Genomic DNA, 21,386 nt, shown 5'->3' on the forward strand with positions numbered 1-21,386 from the left:
TATTTATATGGACATAAGGAGTTGATAAAAAAGGATCAAATTATGAATATATTTATATATATATATATATATATATATATATATATATATTAAAGATATATTGTATTCAAGAAGTTAAGAAACATGTAAATATAATAGAAATGTCAACATATAAACAGTATGGATGGATAACAACAATGGATAACACTCACGAAAACATCAGTTATCCAATAGTTTTTTAAATAGAGGATGTCTTTGTAATTGTCATTTACTATGATTCAAATGTTTTATCGGTATTGGTTAATATTTACTTTAGATAAAGTCCTTTCCGACTACAAGTACCTGTATTTACCCAGACCTTAACCTTAAGGGGTATATTTCAGCGTTAAACTGATTTGAAGTCAGTTGTTGGACCATTGGTAAAAAAAGGGTGTTTGAATCGAAGAGATTCATTCAATTCTGGTGCAGTCTGTTGAATCAAGAGCAGGCTTATGAATTAGTTAGATAAGAGGTGGCATTTGAGTTTCATCACTGGATTTTTGAGTGTTAGCCTGCAGGGGGACTCACAAGCACACGTGTTTAAAACGACATAAGACCGGAGCACCAGAGTCAAGCATTTTAAAATCCCACTTGATACAGCACCTCAAACTCCTGTGAACAACACTTTAGCTTTCAGACACAGAAACACCCTGCCTGTATGAGTAAATACACACATCAAGGGAATACTCAGGATGTTTGTGTCCTGACTGAAACGCCACAAGGGGACCTGAAAAGTGATAAAAGCTTGTGAATTTCTGAACAGGAGGCCATAGTAAAAGTAAATAGAGGAAGGCTGGAATTAAGAATACTTTGTTTGTCCCTGGGGGAAATTTGGTTTTGTGACATTCAAGACATTAAAAATGAAATGAAATCAAAATATTTAAATAAAGGAAACTAAAGAAACAAATGAGCAAAAAAAGATCAAATAAAAATACAACATTCATTTGAATATAACGATGCAAAGGAAAAAGATGAACAATTTCTATTGAAAAATAAAAAATGTCAATATACATATTGTTTTGTTATATGGTGTGGAGCAGCAGTTTGACCTTTCAATTTACTAACCCCTGCTTCCTGGAATTGTTGAATTATTTTCGCATGCCTCCACAGTGACCCCAGAGGTGAATGAGGAGTCTTTATAAACTGATGTAAATAGGGGCTGCTTTAAACATCAGCAAAAGTATATAAAATCATTTTCCAGACGCTTCTAAACATTTTAGCGTATTTATCACCTTGAAAACGTGCGAAAGAAACAAAGCTTTTTAAAGAATTCAAGGTAAAAGTTTCAGATCTCTATTTAAAAAGAAAATCCTGTCCATATCCTCTCAATTCTAGCAGTTGAAGAAGTGGTAGTAGTATTATTTTCAGGTAATGATGGTCTTCGTTGTGATAGGAGTAGTAGTAGCTGTACACTGAAAAAACTGAAACTTTAATTAAATGTATTGTATCAGCAGATTTCACATAACTGTATTAGGTTAGTTAAAAGCAATAATAGTAAGTTTAAATTGGTTCAACCTAATTGTGTTGCTTTCAACTAACCTAATACTGTAATGTGAAATGTGTTGACATAATACACTTAATTAAGGTGTAGGATGACTGCGGTAGAGACGAACAAGTGTCCTATGCTTCCCTCTAGTGGACAAATAAGTTTTCTGTTAGTTGACTTGATAGTTTTCTACATAGAGAAATATAATATGTATAATATGTACGCTTCTTCAAAGTCAATATTTTACTTAGTTCTTACTGACACATAACACTCGTTGTATAATGAAATAAAAGAGGTTCTGAATAAGCATTGAATTCCCGTCTGATTCTCTCCTCCGCTGTCTGTCCTCTTTCAGTAACAGACAGCCCTGCCCCGCCTCCTCCGCCTCCCCCAGAGGACATGGGTGTGTTTGAAGAGCCCTCTCCCCCTCCTCCTCCCCCACCTGTGGACTATGAGGAAGAGGAGGCTGCGGTGGTTCATTACAGCGACCCCTACGCTGACGGAGACCCCCACTGGGCCCCCAAGATTTATTTAGAGAAAGGTAAATGGCAGGGACTTTTATTTTTCCTCTTCAGAACTTAAAGTTTTATTTAGTGACTTGATATGTTTTTATCATATTTATATCATATCATATTTGCTTAAATGGTCAATTTATCTAGTCTCCTGAGGAAACAAAAACTCCGTTTGAAAAAATGCCTGTTCGTCTGCCTCTGGTTAGTGCTTTTAATCTCACAGATTATAATAGTCGCCAACTTAACCTCTTCTGTTTGTTTGGATTTCTTCCCAGTTGTGGCCATCTATGACTACAGCAAGGACAAGGAGGATGAGTTGTCCTTCATGGAAGGTGCCATCATCTACATAATCAAGAAAAACGATGACGGCTGGTTCGAAGGCGTCGCTAACGGCGTCACCGGACTCTTCCCTGGAAACTACGTTGAGTCGATCATGCACTATGCTGACTAAAAAGAAAAACAACACAGTTTTGAACTGAGGTTAAAGCAAACTTTAGATGTACTGCACTTCATACAATCCCCATTTTGAATGAAGTGCCATTGTGGATTTTGAAATGGTTTTCCTTTTGGGGGGTTTGTGCTTGCACGGTTTTGTTATACTCCCAAAAAAAAAGTGTCGCACAATGAAGGAGCCCAAGCTTCGGACCAGGGTCTGTTAGTTTACACTGTTCACGAAAGGGAGGAGATAAAGGCCTTTTAGCGACCACTGTTACATCTCTGGTGGTCTGTAGCAGTTTAAAGGGGACATATCATGCTCGTTTTCAAGTTCATAAATGTATTTTGGGTTTCTACCAGAACATGTTTACATGCTTTAATGTTCAAGAAACGCATTATTTTGTTCGTACCGCCTGTGTAAAGATATCTGAATTCACCATCTGTCTGAAACACTCCGTTTTGGCGCCTGTCTTTTTAAGCTTCCTTCCCAAAAATGCCAAGTCTGCTCTGATTGGCCTGCGGGAAAATATTGTAAGGGTAGTTGTCATGCCAGTGTGGATGGTGGTTGGTGTTTTCTAATGATCATGAATGTGAAAGTTAGTTGATTGGCACTGAAAAAGCTTTTCACGGTATGTCCCCTTTAAAAGTCACATTTTGCCTCAAAGGAAATTACATAATTTCAAAAAATGCCAAGTTAAACTAGACTTAGTGTTCATTTGTGTATCAGCTGCCAACATTTTCAGTATTTACAGTATGCATTAGATCCAGACAGTGAAGCGCTACTAGGATTTCATGAATAGATGAGGCAGTGTCGCACAGAAGCTCCTACCCCTTTATTTGCACTGTAGACCAGCAGACCAACCCTTCCCTTCCTTAAAAACATCCATCTTACCTTAAAAAAACAAACAGACATCAACAAGTGCATTAGGACACCACTGAATGTTCAATGCCGTCGATGTCCGAATCACAAGATTTTTAAGGTGGAACAAAAGCAACCTCGTGTTGTGTACTTACTATGCTCTGTGTCAATGGGGATGCTGTTAAAAACTGAGTGTATAGAATGCATCACAAAAAAAAGACCACAGTTTCTTCTTTCTGTTCTCTAACTTGTATATAAACTGTAACGTGAGAAGCTGCCAGTAACAGTACATGTGTCACTTAGTGTGTTTTCACCTGTGAGTTTCCATCAGTACAGGTGATGCCAAGATTGGATGCCATTTTTATTTTTTATTCAGCTTGAATATAAATTCTATTCATCACTCACAGTGCCATTTATAACTTTATCGTGGCAAAGTGGCCGTGTATAAACAGTTATTTTTCTATGTTCTGTAACACCTATATCCTTTTTTGTCACTATGTTTGGTGATGCTGTCCAGCTACTGTAGCAGAGCTTCAAACACGAAGCAATGGAAGGACTAACCTGTTTTTTTCCCCATTCTATCCATTTCATTGGAATCGCTGCACTGATCAGGTTAACCGTGATGATGTCATGATTTCCGGCATTGCTTACAGAAGTATCGGCTAACCTTTACATGAGTTGTTACTGGTGAGGGGCTTTACATTGGTGCTCAAAAACCATTATCACCAACACAAACAACCTCAAACCGAGACTTCTCAACACACTGTAAAAACTTGACAAGCGATGTAAGCGTCATTTCTTTGTTCGAACAGGTAAACATCCATCAGATCTGATTGTAATCGTCTTCAATCACCTCTAGTGAATGTAGGCAACTCAGCAGTAATGTAAAACTAAAGTTTGTTTTTGTCAACGTACACAGAAACAGATACAAGTCTGCGCTACAAATGAATGACTCTTGCAGTGAAGGAATGAATTGCAATCCACAGGTCTTACAAACAGCGCTGATATGAAGACTTCCGTGCTGGTTTCTACTACTTTTTCAAAGTAAACTGACTGCTCTTACAAAGTGATTGTTGTTGCAAGTGAAAACCCGCCGTCATATATCATCAAAGCACATTTTCATTTTTTAATATATGTTTGTAACAAGCCACACAAGCAAACATAATCATGTACTTTGCGAACAACGGGCATTGAACACACACTTCTATTTTGAAATGGATACAGACGAACCAAAATACAACAGTATTCATTCGGCCATTGTGCATGAAGGTATTTAACCGTTGCGATTTGCCATTTCATCCCATTATGATTGTATTTATTCCATCATGAGGTCATTTTTTTGTGAAACTTTTCTACCTAATGTATTTCTAGCTTTGCATTCAACTTGTTTTGTGTCTGAGACTGCTGAGGAAGGTTTGGCTATAGCAGTTTGTATTTTAAGGATTAATTTATAGTTTTTTCATAGAGAAATCATGAGACAACCACTGACGTACAGAACTTTGTAATGTTTACCACTTAACGTCTCGCATTTCAGGGCATCACAGGTCAAGGCGCATTTCTTTGATGTGTGTTTTCTTAATGATGAAACGTAGGGTGGGGGGGCATCAGTAACTTAAATGTTCATGGGAACAGAATCCGATATTTGTCTTCTCCTCTCAGTTTGTACATAGGATGTGTTCATTGAAATTTATGTACAGTCTTTTTGTAATAAACAGCTCATTGAAACAATGAACAGAACAGTTTGGAGCGTGTCGTCAGTGTGCAAAAAAGTATTGATTGCAAAATTAAATATCCTCATACATATGGTTACAAATAAAATGTGTTCTTTTGCATTATGAAATGTTATGTTACTGTGTGTGCATTGCAATAATGTGACTACTGGCATCAAAGTTAAGACATTTTCCAGATTGAGTGGTATCCATTCCACTTATCCAGGCCTACTGAAGGACGCCTTAAACTTGTGTGTGTCCAGGAGGTGGAGGAGGGATGAAGTCAGGCGGGGGCTCGTGAGGGTAGTCTTCGACCTTTGTAGTTTTGGGTGGAGCCGGTTGTGTGCTGACCTTCGAGTTGTATCTGTCTGTGCGGACAATCAAGTGAGAAATTCCAGAGTGTTATTCTATATTTTTAATTAATAAAAATACAACCGCTTTCCTACAGTTTTCTCCATGGCTGATCAAAAAAACAGTAACATTTTGGTCTTAAAAAGTGGCAGTGTGTATGATTCAGCTAGCAAAGAAAGCAATGAAATTGAGTCAGTGGCTAACCACAGTATTAAGAGCATCTTTGATAAATATGGTGGCTTTGAAGTAACACGAAAAGGTAAAGTGCCTGATCTAGTTTTAGAGATTGGTTGTCCATCCCGGGCGACTGTTGAATCGGTTTAAACATGGTGGTGCAACATTTATGTGATTTGGTCACAGTACAAGTGGAGCCAAATGCAGGAGACAGACACTTAACCTTTACCTCTACGCAAGACAAGGCAAGACACACAGAATTTTAAAAGCCTTTGACATACGAAGATCCGACAAGACTAACAGAAGACCAGGACCTAAATACAAGCTGAACTAATCACATAGACAAGACACAGCTGGGGTGGGCAGGCAAAAAAAAGGGCAGCATGGTGATTACACACAGGTGGAAAAAATCAGGACGGGGCAGACGATCACAAAAGGCGGGAAATCACAAAGACAGGAAGCAAAAAGCAGAAATGACAAGGGGAAAGAACATTTAAAAATGAAACAGGTAAAAAACCATAATGATATATTATATTTTGGATAATAGATCGCCCTAAATACAATTTAATTATGTCAAATTCTCTGCATGTTGTCAATTCTTATTGTCCTTGGATTTAAGAATAAATATCGTGCATGCAAATGTTTTATTTTTAAGTTGAGTTCCAAATAGCATATTTTGTCATACCTACTTAAGAGGCATGCTATTGGATTACCCAATGCTTGGAGGAGGGCCTTTGTGGTAGACAGGATAGAATAGTTATTACTTAACATCACTGCGGTTTGCACTTACTATAAGAATCACAAATATATGTGGCTAAATTATACTTTTATTTATTTTCTTGATGCAAAGTCAGTTTTGTAGCCTGTGAACCAAAACATAGAATGAATTGTTTTTGAAGTTTTAATAAAATGACAAGACATAGTGCATTAACAAGCATCAAAGTGAGCTAAGTATCGCTACGTACTATTTTCTAGAGTTTCTTTTTAATCTAGGCTGCCCTGTTGTGATGTGTAGACTCACCCTTGTGTGAGGCAGAGGGGTGAGCTCTCTCCATTGCAGCCTGATAGTTCTTATACAGGGCAGTCCCATACTGAAAACACATAGGACAAACACATGCTTACGTTTCACACAGCGTTGAAATCTATAAATGTGCTATTTCTTTGCATATCATTTTCTAATTTGAAGTTGAATGTCATATAGTTTGTTGAATCTGACCTTGGCTATTCTGATGGAGTTGACCCAAAGCAACAGTGTATGTTCATCTTCACAGCAGAGGAACTTGATGTAGTCCGACTCTTTCTGGATGCAGGGATGCTGGGAAAGAGACAGGACAGTGATGTTAAAGGGCACTCCCATAATTGAATATATTACTTCCATAAAATGTTAAGACTTGAGAGATATATTCAAAAAGATAATCGTCAAAACTGATGCAACACAGGCGGAGATATCCCAACTTTCACTCCGAAATATCAACCTGTGGTAACGCTGTGTACTACACTTCCCACAATGCAACTCAGTAGTGTCTTTTGGTAGATTCTTTCTTCTTGATGCTAACGTCCAGCCAACTGTACTGCCCCAGTTTGAAACACAAACTCTCAGTTTCCAACTTGTGGACTAAAGCTAAGATAAACAGACGACATAACTGTGACATCATTGGGGTAATTCTTTCAGATTGACGGGCTTCTTTAAATACAAATTCCTCATTTCTGCTTCTAGTTTAATGTATTTGTAGTACACATAACAGCCAGCAGAGAGCAGCTGAAACCAAGCTGTTGCTGCACTGTGGGCCTTGGAGCATAAATGACCGTTTTTAACTGGGATTGTGGCTCTTGATTAATAAAATAAAATTAAAATGAAATACGACAACAATTTAAAATCTATATAAGTAAACAAAATGCTATATATTAGTATTGGTGAGAGAGGTTCTCAGATATAGCAAGTAGCAACAACATATCTTAAAACTACTATGTTACAAGTAGTCATGCATACAGAATTGTATTTGAGCGAGGGAATAAATGTAGCAGCATGAAAATATATCAAAGAACATTTATTGATGCATTATGTGTGTGTTCAGATGTTGCAGATGAAAAGTGGGGTTTATTTGGACTACTTTATAAACTGCTGGGTGGTTTAAATGATCGTAATTCACTAATTGAATTATATTTTTGAAAAATAACAAAAATCAGCAGAGTAGCTAGTAACTAAAGCTGAAATATACATGTTAAATAATAACTTAAGTACAGAACTTAAATGAACATTTCACCACTGTTTATAAGGCGAGGGTCACGAGGTTGAGAACTACTTGTTTTACAGTCACAAGTTTCCATGACAGTAACTATTCAGATGATTTCTTGTCATCTTACTTCCCCAAAACATGACTCAGCTGTCACTGACAGCCATACTTATTTTGCCCAGACAACATGATCTTGATCTCTTACAGTTTAGTGAAGCAGTTTTGTCGAACACACCTTCTAAGTCGATGCCAATGTTTGTAAAGTTATAACATATGGTATTACAATTAAAAATGCCATATAGTAAGTGGATATATGATTTTTGTTATGCCTATCATATGAATGTATGTAGTATTGAACAAGCAGCTAAAACTTTGGACTTTTTTGGACTGAAAAAAATAAATAATCGATTCCTGCTTGCAAACAAGTGTGTACATTGCATAGACGCTAAATGAAACAATACCACCCACCCACCCACACACACACACACACACACAGACACACACACGACCCACCACCACCATTACCACAAGCCTACACTGCGCTCCACCCAATTTCTCTCTCTCTCTCTTTCTTTCTTTCTTTCTTTCTTTCTCTCTTTCTCTCTCTCTCTCTTTCTTTCTTTCTTTCTTTCTTTCTTGTCTTTATGCATCGACAATGAAAACCGTATGGTACCCCAAGTAAGTGTTGACATACTGCATGCGTTCCTCCAGTGCTCAGAACAGTTTTGAACTGAGACAACACTGACACAAAAGATTTAAAAATCAGTAACTCCTTCCAGAGCCTAACCCTAAACCCATCACAATAACCCTGACCCTTTTGGTTTTTTTGTTGAATCAGATAATCATTACCAAGTCTGTAATTTACTCCCAATGCCGAGGGTGATTCCTTGAGCTTACCTTAAGCATGAAGCAGAAGTTTGTGGGAGCTCTGTATTTCAGCTTGAAGTGCTTGGTGTTATAGATGTTGACTTTGTCAAAATGGAGAAAGCAAACAAGATCGCTGGAAGACTATTGAGAGAGAAAAGAAAACGCTAATATTCAGAATGTCAGGTGCAAATCTTAGAATGTCGAAAGAAATGATATCTTTTACCATCAAACAAACAAAAAACTGCCAATTGCTTTTAAGATGTAGCCCATTATGGAGAAGTCACATTTCTTGTCATCATCTTTTTAAGAACAAGTGCTTGTTCTCAGCCTCGTTGTGTGGTTGGTATTAAAAATAAAGACACTTCAAAGAAGTAAGGGCCATTTGTTTTTCTTTTGTCTTCAAAGAAAGTCACCAATGAAGCTTCACGTGAAAGGACACATTGTTTCTTCTTTTGTTAAGCATTTCAACATTCCTTCCCTTTTTTGATTTTGAGCAGAGATATTGTGTTCACACCAAACAAAAACCACAGTGATAAAGATGCTGTTTCTCACTGGAATCTACAAAGAGAAGCTTAAAGCAAGAAGAGGTAACCCGCAGACCTCTAGCTTCTCTTTTCCTTCTCTTTCATGTTCTTTCCTACGTGATCTTTCAACTTTTTCCATTTTTCTTCTTCCATCTCTTCAATTCGCCAAAACACTTCCTCTTTATGATCAATGCTCCATCCCCCTCTTCTTCTAAAATGACAGTAGCTTTTGTCATTCTTCTACAGATTTTTCTTCTACCTTATTCTGCCATTTCTATCCTTTCCAGATCTTCCTCTTCTTCGTCCATGTGGCCTTGGCCTTGGATGATTCCTGCAGCCCTCTTATGTTTGCGATTTGCACATCTGTTTAGCATAGTTTGCCCTCTTGGATTGTTATTCCGAGTTAGCCTGGATGGGCGGTATTTTTCTACCTTATCTCATGGACTCGCATGCTGCTCTTCAACAGCAGCTTGGCCTCAGTTCACACTGTCCATCTTAATGTCTCGCTCTTTCTGCCTCTGCTACGTTTGAAAACTCATGGACTTCACACAGGGGAGAAAATGTATCTTGTCTCTCTCTGTTTAAAGACTGATGCTGTACTTTTCCTCCAAACCATTTTTGTGCTTTACTCCTTCACCTCAACTCGACAGCTGTTAATACTGTCTGCTTCGAAAACCTGACACCATGAACGCACCTATCTGATTTTTTCACAACAATGTGTAAACTTAGTTAAACACCCTTTTGCACACTGATCTTAATGAATGTGCAAACATTCTAACTGTTTCTCTGGGTTAATATTATACGTTTAGACACCTAACATCTACCTCTAGCTAAAAATAGTTAGGCTCTTTGCTGCCTGGTAACAAAAATGAACTCATGAAAACTAACCAAATGAGTAACCAGTTTTACTGTCATGGCAACAGCCCACTAGAAGGCTTTGTGTGTAGGAAGAGGTTTTAACTACACAGGTTGCTAAATAGGTTATCTCAACCACCTGTTGTCTCTTGAGCAACAATACATTTGTGTCAACAGCGCACTATGAACACACCTGCATTTAAATTGAAATATGATGTAGAATGCTTTTTTTAATAATCAAAACATGTATTTGTTTAGCCATACCTTTGTCTTTCCCTTGGGTACATAGTAGATGCCTGAGGCCCTGAGCACAAAGTAGCGAGGTTTCCAAACCTTTTTCCCATCCTCCTTTAGGTAAAGCGTACCTTCAAGATCAGGAACAATCAGAGTGGAACCTCCAAAATGCTCCTGTAGGGTCCCAAAACAGAGAAGAACATTTATAGATAAGTGTGAGGTACAGCTGCGTGTCATCTACTTTAATGGAACAGCTATTTGTTTTCTTTAGATAGACCTCAAAGGAATCATGTACTGTATAGTTAAAAAAGGGGCCTGATTATTGAGCCTTGTGGAACTCCACAGAAGACTGGTGAAAAGGAAACAATCATCAATTCTAACAAAGCTTAATTTGTCTTGTAGGGTTAGGGTTCAAAGCAGTCTCAGTGGGTGGAGTAATTGACCTTGTCAAAGGCAGTAGAGAGATCTAAACTAATTAAAACGCTGTGATTTCAAAGATAAGAACAATTCTTTTTTCGCTCTCAGGAGAGCAGATTCAGCACTATGGTGCACTCTTAAACTGACTGAAATTGGTCCAGAAATACAACGACTTCATCCAGAATGTTGGATATAATTGATGATAAATAAGAACAGACGGATCAGGTGGGGTTTTATGACAGCAAGTTTAAAGCAGGATGGGACGTAACCATGAAACATTGAGCTATTTATTATCAATATATTACAAGAACAAACTTGGTCCAAAACCTGTAAAGGTTTTATGAATTTCATCTTTCTTTCGTTTTGTGAAATGTCACACATCAACATGACATATAGTAGCATTAATAAGAAGTGAGCATGATACTGTAACTGACCTGAAGTAAGAGCTGTTTGGCTTGCTCGTTAATTTCGCTCAAACATGCTTTCTTCTTTTTCCACATGTAAAATACCTTCAGGGGGAGAAAAGCAGGGTTCAATCGACTGACTAAGCATAAGACTGTGTAACAACATTTTTGAAAAGGTGAGGGCACTCTTACTCACTTGAGGGTTTTTGAACATCACATACTTCTGAGGTCTTGAGGCAAAATAAATGTTGTTTTCACTGAGACGAGTCCACGCAGACAGGGGCTCCACTAAGTGTTCGTGGTCTTCAAAGCCTCTTTCTGAAATGTTGAAAACACATGTATACTGTATCCTGCCTCTGTGGAGATTCTTCTTGGCATCTGTGTGTCTGTCTGTGTTCTTGATTATCTCACCGATCTGCAGTTCAGGATTGGTCTCACACAGGCTCCAGTCAACACTGCAGTCACAGTGTGTCTTCTCAAACAGCGTGTCCAAAACCTCTCGGACTGTCTGTCTCTCATCCACCATCAGTGTCTTGGAGCTGCCGTCACTCATCAGCACTTTTACTATTAGCTGAAGGAGTGGCAGAAAACTAAGTAAATGTGTCTATCTAACTGAAAAGTGACTTAATACGTAAACAGACCTGATCATTTTACCTTTCTCACTTTGGCTTCTTTCAGCTTTTCCAGTGCCAGTTTAATTTTGTCTCCCTTTGTCTGTGGTTCGCTCTGGAAGAATAAAAAGTCCTTGATTTATGTCCTTTATTCTTTGAAATTACAACTTTGTTTTTCACAATCAGTGAATGATTCTGTAGTTACCATCTGCAGCCCTCCAGAGGATTCAGCGGAGTTGGAAGGTGGAGGAAGTTCAGCTGCTGTCTCAGGTTGCTGAATCATACCTGATGCTGGAATTTCATTATTTGCATAGCTGTCGGCCTGTTGATCTGTGGGGAAGTTACATTCTAAGGTGGTTGATGCTAGGTCAGCCATCAGAGCATCAAGGTCATGGTCCTCCAGTTCCTTAAGAGACTCTGTAAGGAGATAAGGAGTTGTGGCTAAAGGTCAGAGAAGTAAAGGGCCCAGTCAAATTTCCCTTCCTGGTAACCAAACACTGGCAACAAAACCTCCCTAGCCAAGCTAGCTGTTTCCCTCTGTAAACAGTCTTTGTGCTAAGCTACTCGGCTCCTGGCTATGCTTGTCCAGCTTGTTGCGTTGCGCAAGTCTTTCCTCATAATTTATTTAGATGTAATCATCCATCTAATTTTGAAGGGTCTGGCTACAAAGCTCCAGGCTTGTGCCCCTAACCTTTAGGTTCCCGAACTCAGAAAAGAAGGTGACTTAAGCTCATGTATTATGTTACGTTACGTTATGTTATGTTGCATTATGTTAGTTACATATTAGTCATGCTATGTTATGTTACGCTACGTGATGATACGTCATGTTTCCTTAGTTATGTCATGTTAAATTATGTTATGTTGCATTATATTATGTGACATTATGTTGTGTTATTTTGTTACGCGACTGTATGTTGGATCATGTTTCGTTACATGGCGTAACATCACGTGGCGTAACATCACGTGGCGTAACTTAACATAGCGTAACTTAACGTAGCGTTACTTAACGTAGCGTAACTTAAAGTAGCGTAACTTAAAGTAGCGTAACTTAAAGTAGCGTAACTAACATGACAAGATAACATAGCGTAACATAACGCAACATAATGTAACATTACGTAGCATATCACAACATGTTATGTTACATGATGTTACTTTATGTTGCTCTATTTTATGTTATGTTACATTATGTTATGTTTCATTTTGTTACGTTATGTTTATATTTGTAATAATAATTACACTTAACACATCTGATAAGATTTTCCACTGTGGGTCCCGGCACCAAAGGAGGGCCAAAGCCTAGAGCTCTGTAGTAGGATGCTATTGAATTTATTTGTCCTTTTTATTTCCTAACAACGGATTTTAAGCATTTTTACAGTTGTGCCATAGCCATCCAATTGTCCTCTTTCATTTCTCAAACTGATTTATCTCCACTTTTATCCACCCTAGTCCGTAGAGGTTGGCGTGATCTTCTGGCACAAGAAAAAAGAGTCACTCCCCATCTCCTAACAGAAACATAACATTTTGAAAGACGGCCTTACCTCCCCCACTTGCATCCTTTCTAAAACACACTTGTATTCAGGGCAGTGTGACTCTTGGTAATGTAACATAGTTGAAGTTCCATCAACAGTACTTGCTTTGGAAGAGAGCATTGTTATTTGAACGAGCATTTACCATTCAGGTCTGTGAAGCCAATGGAGAAGGTGCGATCTGTCTGTAAAGCGTTGTTCCCTCCTGGTGTGTCCGCTGGTGGCATTAAACTCTTCAACAAAGTAATGAGATGATAAATTAACAACATCTTACCCCCGCCTCCCTCCCCAAAACACACACACACACACACACACACACACACACACACACACACACACACACACACACACACACACACACACACACACACACATATACAACAGTTTGCGTGTGTGTGTTTTATATATTACAGCAAACACACATTATTTCATCGAAAGATTCCAAATACATTTGATACAGAAGTCATTTGTATGACAGAAGCTTTTCATTTCAAATCAAAGAGCAGCCAAAATGGGCCCTGGACTGCTATGAACTGTTTGAAAGAGGTTAAATGAGCCTGTTTTTTGTTTCCCTGCAGTTTGTAATTTCAAGTTGGACAATTAATAAGGAACATATTGCACTCAATAAATAATATGTCACTTCAGTAAGAAAAAACATTTGTCAAATGTGATGTTGCAAACTCTGTAGGTTATCTTTTCTTGGGACAAGCTGTACATCCAGTGCAGACATGAACACCCTGGTGTCTCTATTAAAAAGCTTGAATATCATAAGAAAAACGGCCAATATCTTGATCGTGATGTCTTAATTATTAACATGAGTCTCGACAGGCTCAATCATATTCTTTAAACAGGCTGGGATAACTGCCAACCCGTACACAAAATGATTGCTGCCATCATGCAGTTCAACCCAGATTATTACTATCTGAACAAATGTCGTCAAACGAGAGCCTGAAATGACACCTCCAAGCTCCTTAAGTCAGGGATAAAAAACTCTCCATTTTGTCTTCTGGCTTCAAGGCAGTAAAGCGTTGAATGGAGCAAGTCAAGGCGAAGAGTGGAATCACTTTAACGCTTTTGTTTCTCCGACTCTGAGATGATCAAGGCTTTAATCAAAATGCTTTTCTTGCTAAAACTGGTAATAGTCTGTTGGATGGTGTTTGTTTCTGTGGTGAGTTTTCAGGAAGGTGCACGCCAAAGTGACATATAGAGCGCTTTTCTTGTATGGCTGAGGTAATGGTCCCATTCTCAGGGTCGTAGCTTACATAAAGAGATTTGAAAAGGGCAAAGAATGTATTGAACCTCAGGCTGAGGTTGCATCAGTTGGAATTATGTAATGTTTTGCTTAGTGAGGCCTAGTTATATGATGAGCAGATTATGTGTGCTTAAGGAAATCTGCAGCAATAGGCCACGTCCAATCCAGATGCGATGACTTCATGTCTCAGTGTCGCCGTAACCTTTTTCTGTCAGAAGCTTCAGTTTCAACACAAAGACTGCCATGTGTAATCAGATAATGCACAGATTAGCGAGGTAAACATCGAGTGATTTGTCTAATTCATTTCTAGTAACCTGTTCCTACTTCAAAAGCATTGATGGAGCAGTCGGCCAGAGTGTGAGAGTCTCAGCTCATCTGGTCATGTTTTGAGAAAGAATGCAACCAAAGATGTTTGATATCAGGCTGTTGTTTCTCATAACTTCAGATGAACTGATGCATGAAGTCTTGACTGAATAACACAGTAAATGTAGTTTGTACTTTCAAACCGAAGTGTCATGGTTCTCAGAGAATGAATCTTAATGACTCTGATGAGCCCCTTACTTTTTTCCTAGCGGCAACCTCTGTGTCTGAAAAGTTAAGCCAATACGGAGGTGACTTAAACCTGAATTCTCTTTTACTGTATCTCCAGCAAGGGGCGACTCCCCTCCAATCCTTATTGTAAAAATAAGTCTGATTGTATAGAAGTCTATGATGAAATGACCCTGCTTCTACCTTGATTTATTAGCTCAGTAAACATTGACCTAATGAGTTTATTTTCAGAAACACTAGTTTAAAGTAGTTTTTAATACAGTATCATTTAAATTGGTTCAATTCAGAATAAGAGGAGGATAAAACAGGTTTGCTGAAGAGCGTGGATGCTTTGGGATTGACAGATCGCCACCACATTGTTGCCCGTTCTGTCCGTTTTCCAAGTTTTTTGTCTTACGACTGCAGCGCTTTGAGAGGTTTTGTTTTAATTTTCAAGTTTATTTTTACATTTTTGTCGTCTAGAAAATGATTTAGCATTTGGTTGTACTTTACTTCTTTCCCGGTACTAAGATATTAGTTACTGGGATTTACTCGAATGTCATCTACATAAGTCTTTCCAAAATACGTCACAGGTGAGAGCTTGCTTCACCTTTGTGTACCTTTTCCTGTGTATAAATGAAATCATTTGTGAATTCTAAATAGGGTTGAGCTCCAGCTTCTGCAAAAACGATTCTAACTTAATGGCAAAACTAAAGCATTTCCAAACCGTAATGATTATAAATCCATTTCCTATCTACAGTCTATTGTTTTGAGTAAAATATTCCAAAAACTCCCATGAATTGTTATTAGTTTTATGATCTCTTTACGTTTCATAGCGCCACCTGGTTTCTGACTAATTACCTGGTTGATTACTTAATAGGCAAATATGTGTAACATGGTTGCGTAACAAACAGTAATTAATAGTGGATTCAGCATTCTTTTGTGACTTGCATTTGACGTAACATAACAATTGTTTGCTAACACTGTTTAAACCCAAAATCATTTTTTATGCAAGCATTTATCTTATAGCACTGGTGTACAACTCACCTGAGAGAGATTATCTATCTCTCCAAGCAGGTCACTAAACATGGCGTCTATGTTGTCCATCTGAGAAGGAAGAAGAAGACATTTTAGCATGAATACAAAAATCAAACATAATGTAGAAAGTTTATTAGGTGAGACCACACTAGCAGCAACAGGAACTGAAGAATGTGGGATCATTTCAGTTCACTTTGAATTCAGTTTCCAGTGGTGCCAGTTCTTGAAAGATTGTCGTGCAATAAATGGAAAACTTGATGTATAAACCTTATTGCGTAATGCCACCAACTTCTCCATAACAACATTTTTTGCGGGAGAAAAACAAACACTTTTAGACGCATTCATGCCCCTGCACATATACATTTTGGATGTGTCTGTCACAGCTGTTGAAACAAATGACCAATATGCAAAAAAACAGCTTAATCCTTCCACATAAATAACTAGAAATGTGATCTTTGTTCTTCGTAACCATCACAGCAGTGCGATGTCATGGCCGTTTCCCCCAAAAGTGACAAATCATTGTTTGTGTGAGTTGGTTAAACTGGTTTCCGTGTTTTCGTGGCCGTTAAGTCTGAACATGTTGTTTTTATCAACATCTGGCAAAATCAATGAGCATCACCTCGAGCAACGAAGGTCTTGAATACAGTGCTATATTTGCCAAAATATGTCACAAATGGAGAAAACAAACCCCACTAAAGATGATTCTAACCTTCTCTGCATTATTTGGGTTCACATTCCGCTTACAGGACATACAGTTGAGAAATAATGGCAACTAACCTTCAAATTAAAACTGATTTACTGGTTACCCCTCATCCTATTTTGCTTCTTTTTTTTTAAACAAACATCTTAATATGACTCTTCACTTGAGATTTATCTTAAAATAAAAGATGATTATCACAGAAAAATATGTACATCATATTGCAGCTGAAATACAAATACATCACACTTTTTGAATTCATAATTGATTATTTTAGAAGAAAAGTGAAGGGCTTTATTGAGATCAAAGATTGTCTCTAGCCAATACAATGTAGAACTCAGCGTCTGGGTTTGTCCATATGGAGGCGGCACTTTGTCAGCTTTAGGGTCAAAAATACATTTTGCATGTGCAGTGGCTTAAAAAGTTAACCGGAGAATGAGCTCATTGCTTCTTGCCCAGCCTTTGAGACTGTTGCTATCAAATACCACTACAAATACATCATAAAGCCATAGAAACAAGAAACCTTGCATATAAACAAAGGAAACAACTCATTTAGAGGCAGTATTAGTGGTAAGGTTTACACACAGCTAATATGCTCACCTGCTTCTTGTCGGCATTTTAGAGGTGTACAAATAATAAGCAGAATACCTGGAAGTACACACTTGGACATTTAAACTGATATATATTATACTTTTATGTTAATTATAAAACGTAATTTGTATACGTATGTGTAATGCGAGTTGTGTTTGTATTGTACCACTTGATAGAACCTACTGTATCTACTACTTCGTTTTTACATTTCTATCCCTGCATTTCATTTAGTTGTTTTGTTATATTCCTTAAATCTGAAATTCATTAACCATGGTCCTCTTGTGTTCAGTTCCTGCTCAGCGGGTGCTGGAAAAGGCTCCAACTCCATGTGACCAAAAATAGAACAAAATACATATTTAAGCAGGCGTATGTGTTAAGTTCAGTGAAGCCATCGGAAAAAAATGTTGTAGTTTCCGTGGGTTAAGAGGAGATCTTCATACAGTATTTTCCCTAGGATGAAACTTGCCTTTGTATTCATTGCCTTCATTAGTAGGATGAGTTAGGCTCCCATAAGAAAGTGAGAGTGGTTAGGGTTAGGGTTAGGGTAGGAATATCACAAAGAGATAATGGTATGTCATGTCGGGCTATCCATACACATCCACATAGGGAGCATGTCTTCTCACTACTATTTCGGACATCCATGTTTCCACAGTAGCCTATAACAACAAACCAGATATTGGTTCTGGGGAAGGCCTTTTCCATTTTTAGGTTACTTAGAGGCTACCCAAGTATCTCTCTGGGGGCTTTTTCCACAAACATCCAATATTCCCTGTCCTTTTTAGCTCTGTTTTGCATTTTACCGCTGTAAAAGATCTTTTTAACTAGCTTATTAGAAACATTCAAATTAACATGGTTTTGATTGGAAAGGAAGGGTATAAAAAGTCAAATCTAAAAAGTAAAAAAGCAATCTTACAGTTCTGGTGTGATACTGTTGTGGTAGAGCAGGATATATCGGCTCAGAAAGAGTGAATACATTCTCCGAAGTGAAATTCTAAATATGGGACGGGCAAAGCAGACATCTGTTTGGCATTGTTTAACTTTACGCTGATATATTTTACACATTAAAGCTGCAGGCCGTGGTATGCAAAGTGCATATTCTGACCTGTATATGTTAAGTCATCTGTTGTGTGATGTATATAAATTCAGCGCTCTTTATCGCTTTAGGTACCACTTGTTCTTCTTCCTATGTGTATACACATGCAGACTAATGTGCATACACAAAAACAGAAATACATACAGTCTTGCCTGTGCTGTTTAGTCTCATTCTGTGTTTATGTTAAACGGTAAACAAAACGTCCATTAAACTGTGATGAGGTAAAGGGGAAGTAGTAGGGTTAAGTATTGCTTCCATATGAAAGTGAAATTTGTTAATCAAGAAAGTGAACTTTGTTGCCTCTCAGGACTTCTGCCTCACATATTTGAAGGTCAACTTCTGTAACTCTTTTCTCATTCTTATGAATATCTAATTACTTATGACCCCGAGCATTTGCCCATCAAAGCATGCGTTACAAAACCACATTTGTTTATGAATACCATGCTTCCATAGGCCATGTCAAATTGTTGCTGCCATCTCCCACTGTGGTCTCACACATCAACAAATCGAGGAGACGCCAGCAGACAGACAGGCAGGCAAACAGGCAGAGGGACCAAGCCTGAGTACAAAAGGCTTTTTATTAAGACTTATATGCATGAAAGGAATCTGAAAGCATTTCCTGCAGACACTTAACCAGCATGTTTGGTATTTTCCTGTGGTTGACAGCTTCTTACTGTTCTCTAATTAGATGCATAACCGTCCTTTGGCGACTTTGAGGAGACATGTGTTTGTCCTAAACAAAGCGGATTTCGCTGCTCAACTATTTAAATGTTACAGGAAGGATCACAAGGGAAAAAGATTCACACATTCTTGATTAAGCGCCTTATATTGGTTTATCAAAATGTTGGAAAGGGCCACTGTATAGCTCCATTTGAAGAACTGGCGGCTCATGGGAGGAACGGGGTTCGAATCTGGCCTGGCACCATTTGCCGCATGTCTGTTTCCCTGTTTCAGTTTTGTCTCTTCAAAGGCATTGGCTGCCCCAAAATATCTTCACTAAAAAGATGGAAAATGTCCATCCCGTTTTCTCAAACTCTAAGTTTGAGGTCATAAAAAGTCTTGTTTTGTCAGTCCCAAACCCCGAAATATAAAAAAAATATAATATGAAACAAACAAAGCAGCAAATTTGAGAGGCTGAATTGAAAATAGCATTTTTAATTTTAACAAAAATACATAGATCATCAAGGTAGTTATTGATTATTTTCCTGTCAGATGTTGCATTAACTGATTAATATTTAATTTATTTATTATGAAGTTCCCCATAAAGAAAGATATTCACTTTCATTTAAAGTTCTTACCTTTTCAGTCTCCTTCTCACATAGGAGCATCATGAAGTGTGTTTAGTTGCCTAAACAGCCAGGGGTCAGTCTATAGGGAACCACATGACCACGTGACGTTGCAAGCACTGCCTCGACAGATACCTGCCACACTTCCTGTGAAATAAGGAAGTAGGCTAATTTGCATTTCTGGTGAAGCAGAGTGAGGTTTACTTTTCTAATTATATTTATGTACTTTTGTGGTAGTCACCATGATGTACTTGACTCTTTTCTTCTTTTCTCACAGCCCTACACCGTAATAGTAGAGCAGTAGCATGATTGATTAACGTCTCTTTCTCTTTGTCTTTTTCCACGTGTCAGTAGGGGAAGAAGTAAACCTCTGTGTGAACTTTAGGGAGTTTGGTGATATCAGCAAACCTCCTGCCTGGCTATTAAGGTTAAAACTTTTTATTTGGCTGAGGTTTTTAAAAAGAAATTGAATATAAATCTGTTCTTGCACTAAATTATGATTGTCCTGTTTCTAAAAAGTGTTATCACTTTTCTTTTTATCACCTATATTATATAGCTCTTTTAGAAAAAACCTTAACATCTTTAGTACCTCTTTATCTCACCTTGTGTTTCTTTCATATCTTGCCTAAAATGCCGTTTTATGTAATACACAAGCCCTTTGCATTGCAATGATGTTGTGAGGGGCTATCATAATAAACCAGCCTTGGTTTAATGAGCTCTAATCAATCAGCTTAACGGGAAACACCTGTGTGAGAAACCATGGTTGCCGTGAGGTAATGCAGCATGTAATGGCCTTCTGAACAACAACATTACGGTTAAATACGGTTTTAATTTGTTCTTTGGAGAAACTAAAGGTCACAACAAAGTAGTAGCAAGAGGAACAGGAAGACCGTTTTCAAACCAGACCTTTTGTGTTGCGAAGTAATGCTAAATTACGGGAACCAGGATGGTGCTCTCAAACGCTGAGAAAGTCTCAACGCAACTTTAGCTACGGAACGTTTATGAGACCATCTGCGGTTGTGGTTGTTTTGGTTAACACAGCACAATACAAATGAAAGTTATACATGTGGAGTTTTACTCGCTATTTAAGTAACGTAGCACTATAGGCTACTGGTGTGGAAAAACCCCATTATTTTTGTTGGAGTTATGGTTAGTTGTAAGTTGAGTTTTGTTACCGCAAATGATCATTGCTAGGTAGCCAGCAGCATGCTGTGTGCGTGTCTTTTGTTCTCTGTAATATACATACCGCTATAACGTACTAGTGTCAAAGAAGTGCCACCGTTCATTTTATCAGGATAACTGAGCTGCATTTGCTGCCACTAACTGTTATGTTGCTAGCTGGCAAGAGTGCTAATCGTCATTTCCAGTAAAGGCACAGCAGCCGTCCCCTACGAAACAAAACTATATTGCAATACTAGAACTTATATTGCAATACATTAGAAAATATATCTCAATATATGACAACAATCCTCATATATTTGAAGATATATAGCAATATATGGATTGAAAACCTATTGATTTATATATTTTAAAATACATTGCTGTGCAAACAAAACTGTTACATTATTGCATGTATGTTTATTGAAAAAGTATTTTTTACGAGTTAAACAAGCACCAAATCACATTTTGCAAATCATTTTTGCATGATATTCATTATATTTAACATTAGCCATATGAATGGACCG

At 37.9% G+C, this 21,386-nt stretch overlaps 2 protein-coding genes across 7 annotated transcripts in view; one reads left to right on the plus strand and one right to left on the minus strand.

Moving 5' to 3' along the window:
• Positions 1–5,229, plus strand: part of LOC134865896 (abl interactor 1-like) — a 35,444-nt gene extending 30,215 nt beyond the window's left edge. For 2 of the 4 annotated variants that reach the window (XM_063885713.1, XM_063885712.1), the window contains exons 9-10: positions 1,860–2,045; positions 2,292–5,228. In XM_063885713.1, coding sequence (XP_063741783.1) covers positions 1,860–2,045; positions 2,292–2,467 — 362 coding nt within the window. In that variant the 3' untranslated portion in view covers positions 2,468–5,228. Of the gene's footprint in view, positions 1–1,859; positions 2,046–2,291 lie in introns of all 4 variants that reach the window. The other 2 variants (XM_063885711.1, XM_063885714.1) reach the window with 2 other exon arrangements.
• On the minus strand, positions 4,417–19,788 carry LOC134865898 (amyloid beta A4 precursor protein-binding family B member 1-interacting protein-like). Of its 3 annotated transcripts, none has more exons than XM_063885716.1 (13): positions 19,714–19,788; positions 16,044–16,103; positions 13,362–13,449; positions 11,896–12,107; positions 11,734–11,805; positions 11,491–11,650; positions 11,276–11,397; positions 11,110–11,184; positions 10,289–10,432; positions 8,676–8,786; positions 6,761–6,859; positions 6,566–6,635; positions 4,417–5,383 (listed from the first exon to the last, which is right to left on the minus strand). In XM_063885716.1, the coding sequence occupies exons 1-13, from the start codon at positions 19,744–19,746 to the stop codon at positions 5,238–5,240; spliced, it is 1,392 nt and encodes a 463-aa protein (XP_063741786.1). In that variant the 5' UTR covers positions 19,747–19,788; the 3' UTR covers positions 4,417–5,237. The 3 variants fall into 3 exon arrangements, with proteins under 3 accessions (XP_063741786.1, XP_063741787.1, XP_063741785.1); XM_063885717.1 differs by having other exon boundaries at positions 4,417–5,387; XM_063885715.1 differs by having other exon boundaries at positions 4,417–5,387; positions 11,276–11,650.
• Between the last annotated feature and the right edge of the window lie 1,598 nt (positions 19,789–21,386).

Source organism: Eleginops maclovinus, chromosome 6 (assembly GCF_036324505.1).
Source record: "Eleginops maclovinus isolate JMC-PN-2008 ecotype Puerto Natales chromosome 6, JC_Emac_rtc_rv5, whole genome shotgun sequence".
Taxonomy (NCBI): domain Eukaryota; kingdom Metazoa; phylum Chordata; class Actinopteri; order Perciformes; family Eleginopidae; genus Eleginops; species Eleginops maclovinus.

Coding starts and splice junctions, on each gene's coding strand:
- LOC134865898 (XM_063885715.1), bottom strand. CDS start 19,746: ATGATGCTCCTATGTGAGAAGGAGACTGAAAAG. Junction 10,433..11,109: donor CCAAACAGCTCTTACTTCAG/GTCAGTTACAGT, acceptor GGGACCCTACAG/GAGCATTTTGGAGGTTCCAC. Junction 6,860..8,675: donor ACTTCTGCTTCATGCTTAAG/GTAAGCTCAAGG, acceptor TCTCTTTCCCAG/CATCCCTGCATCCAGAAAGA.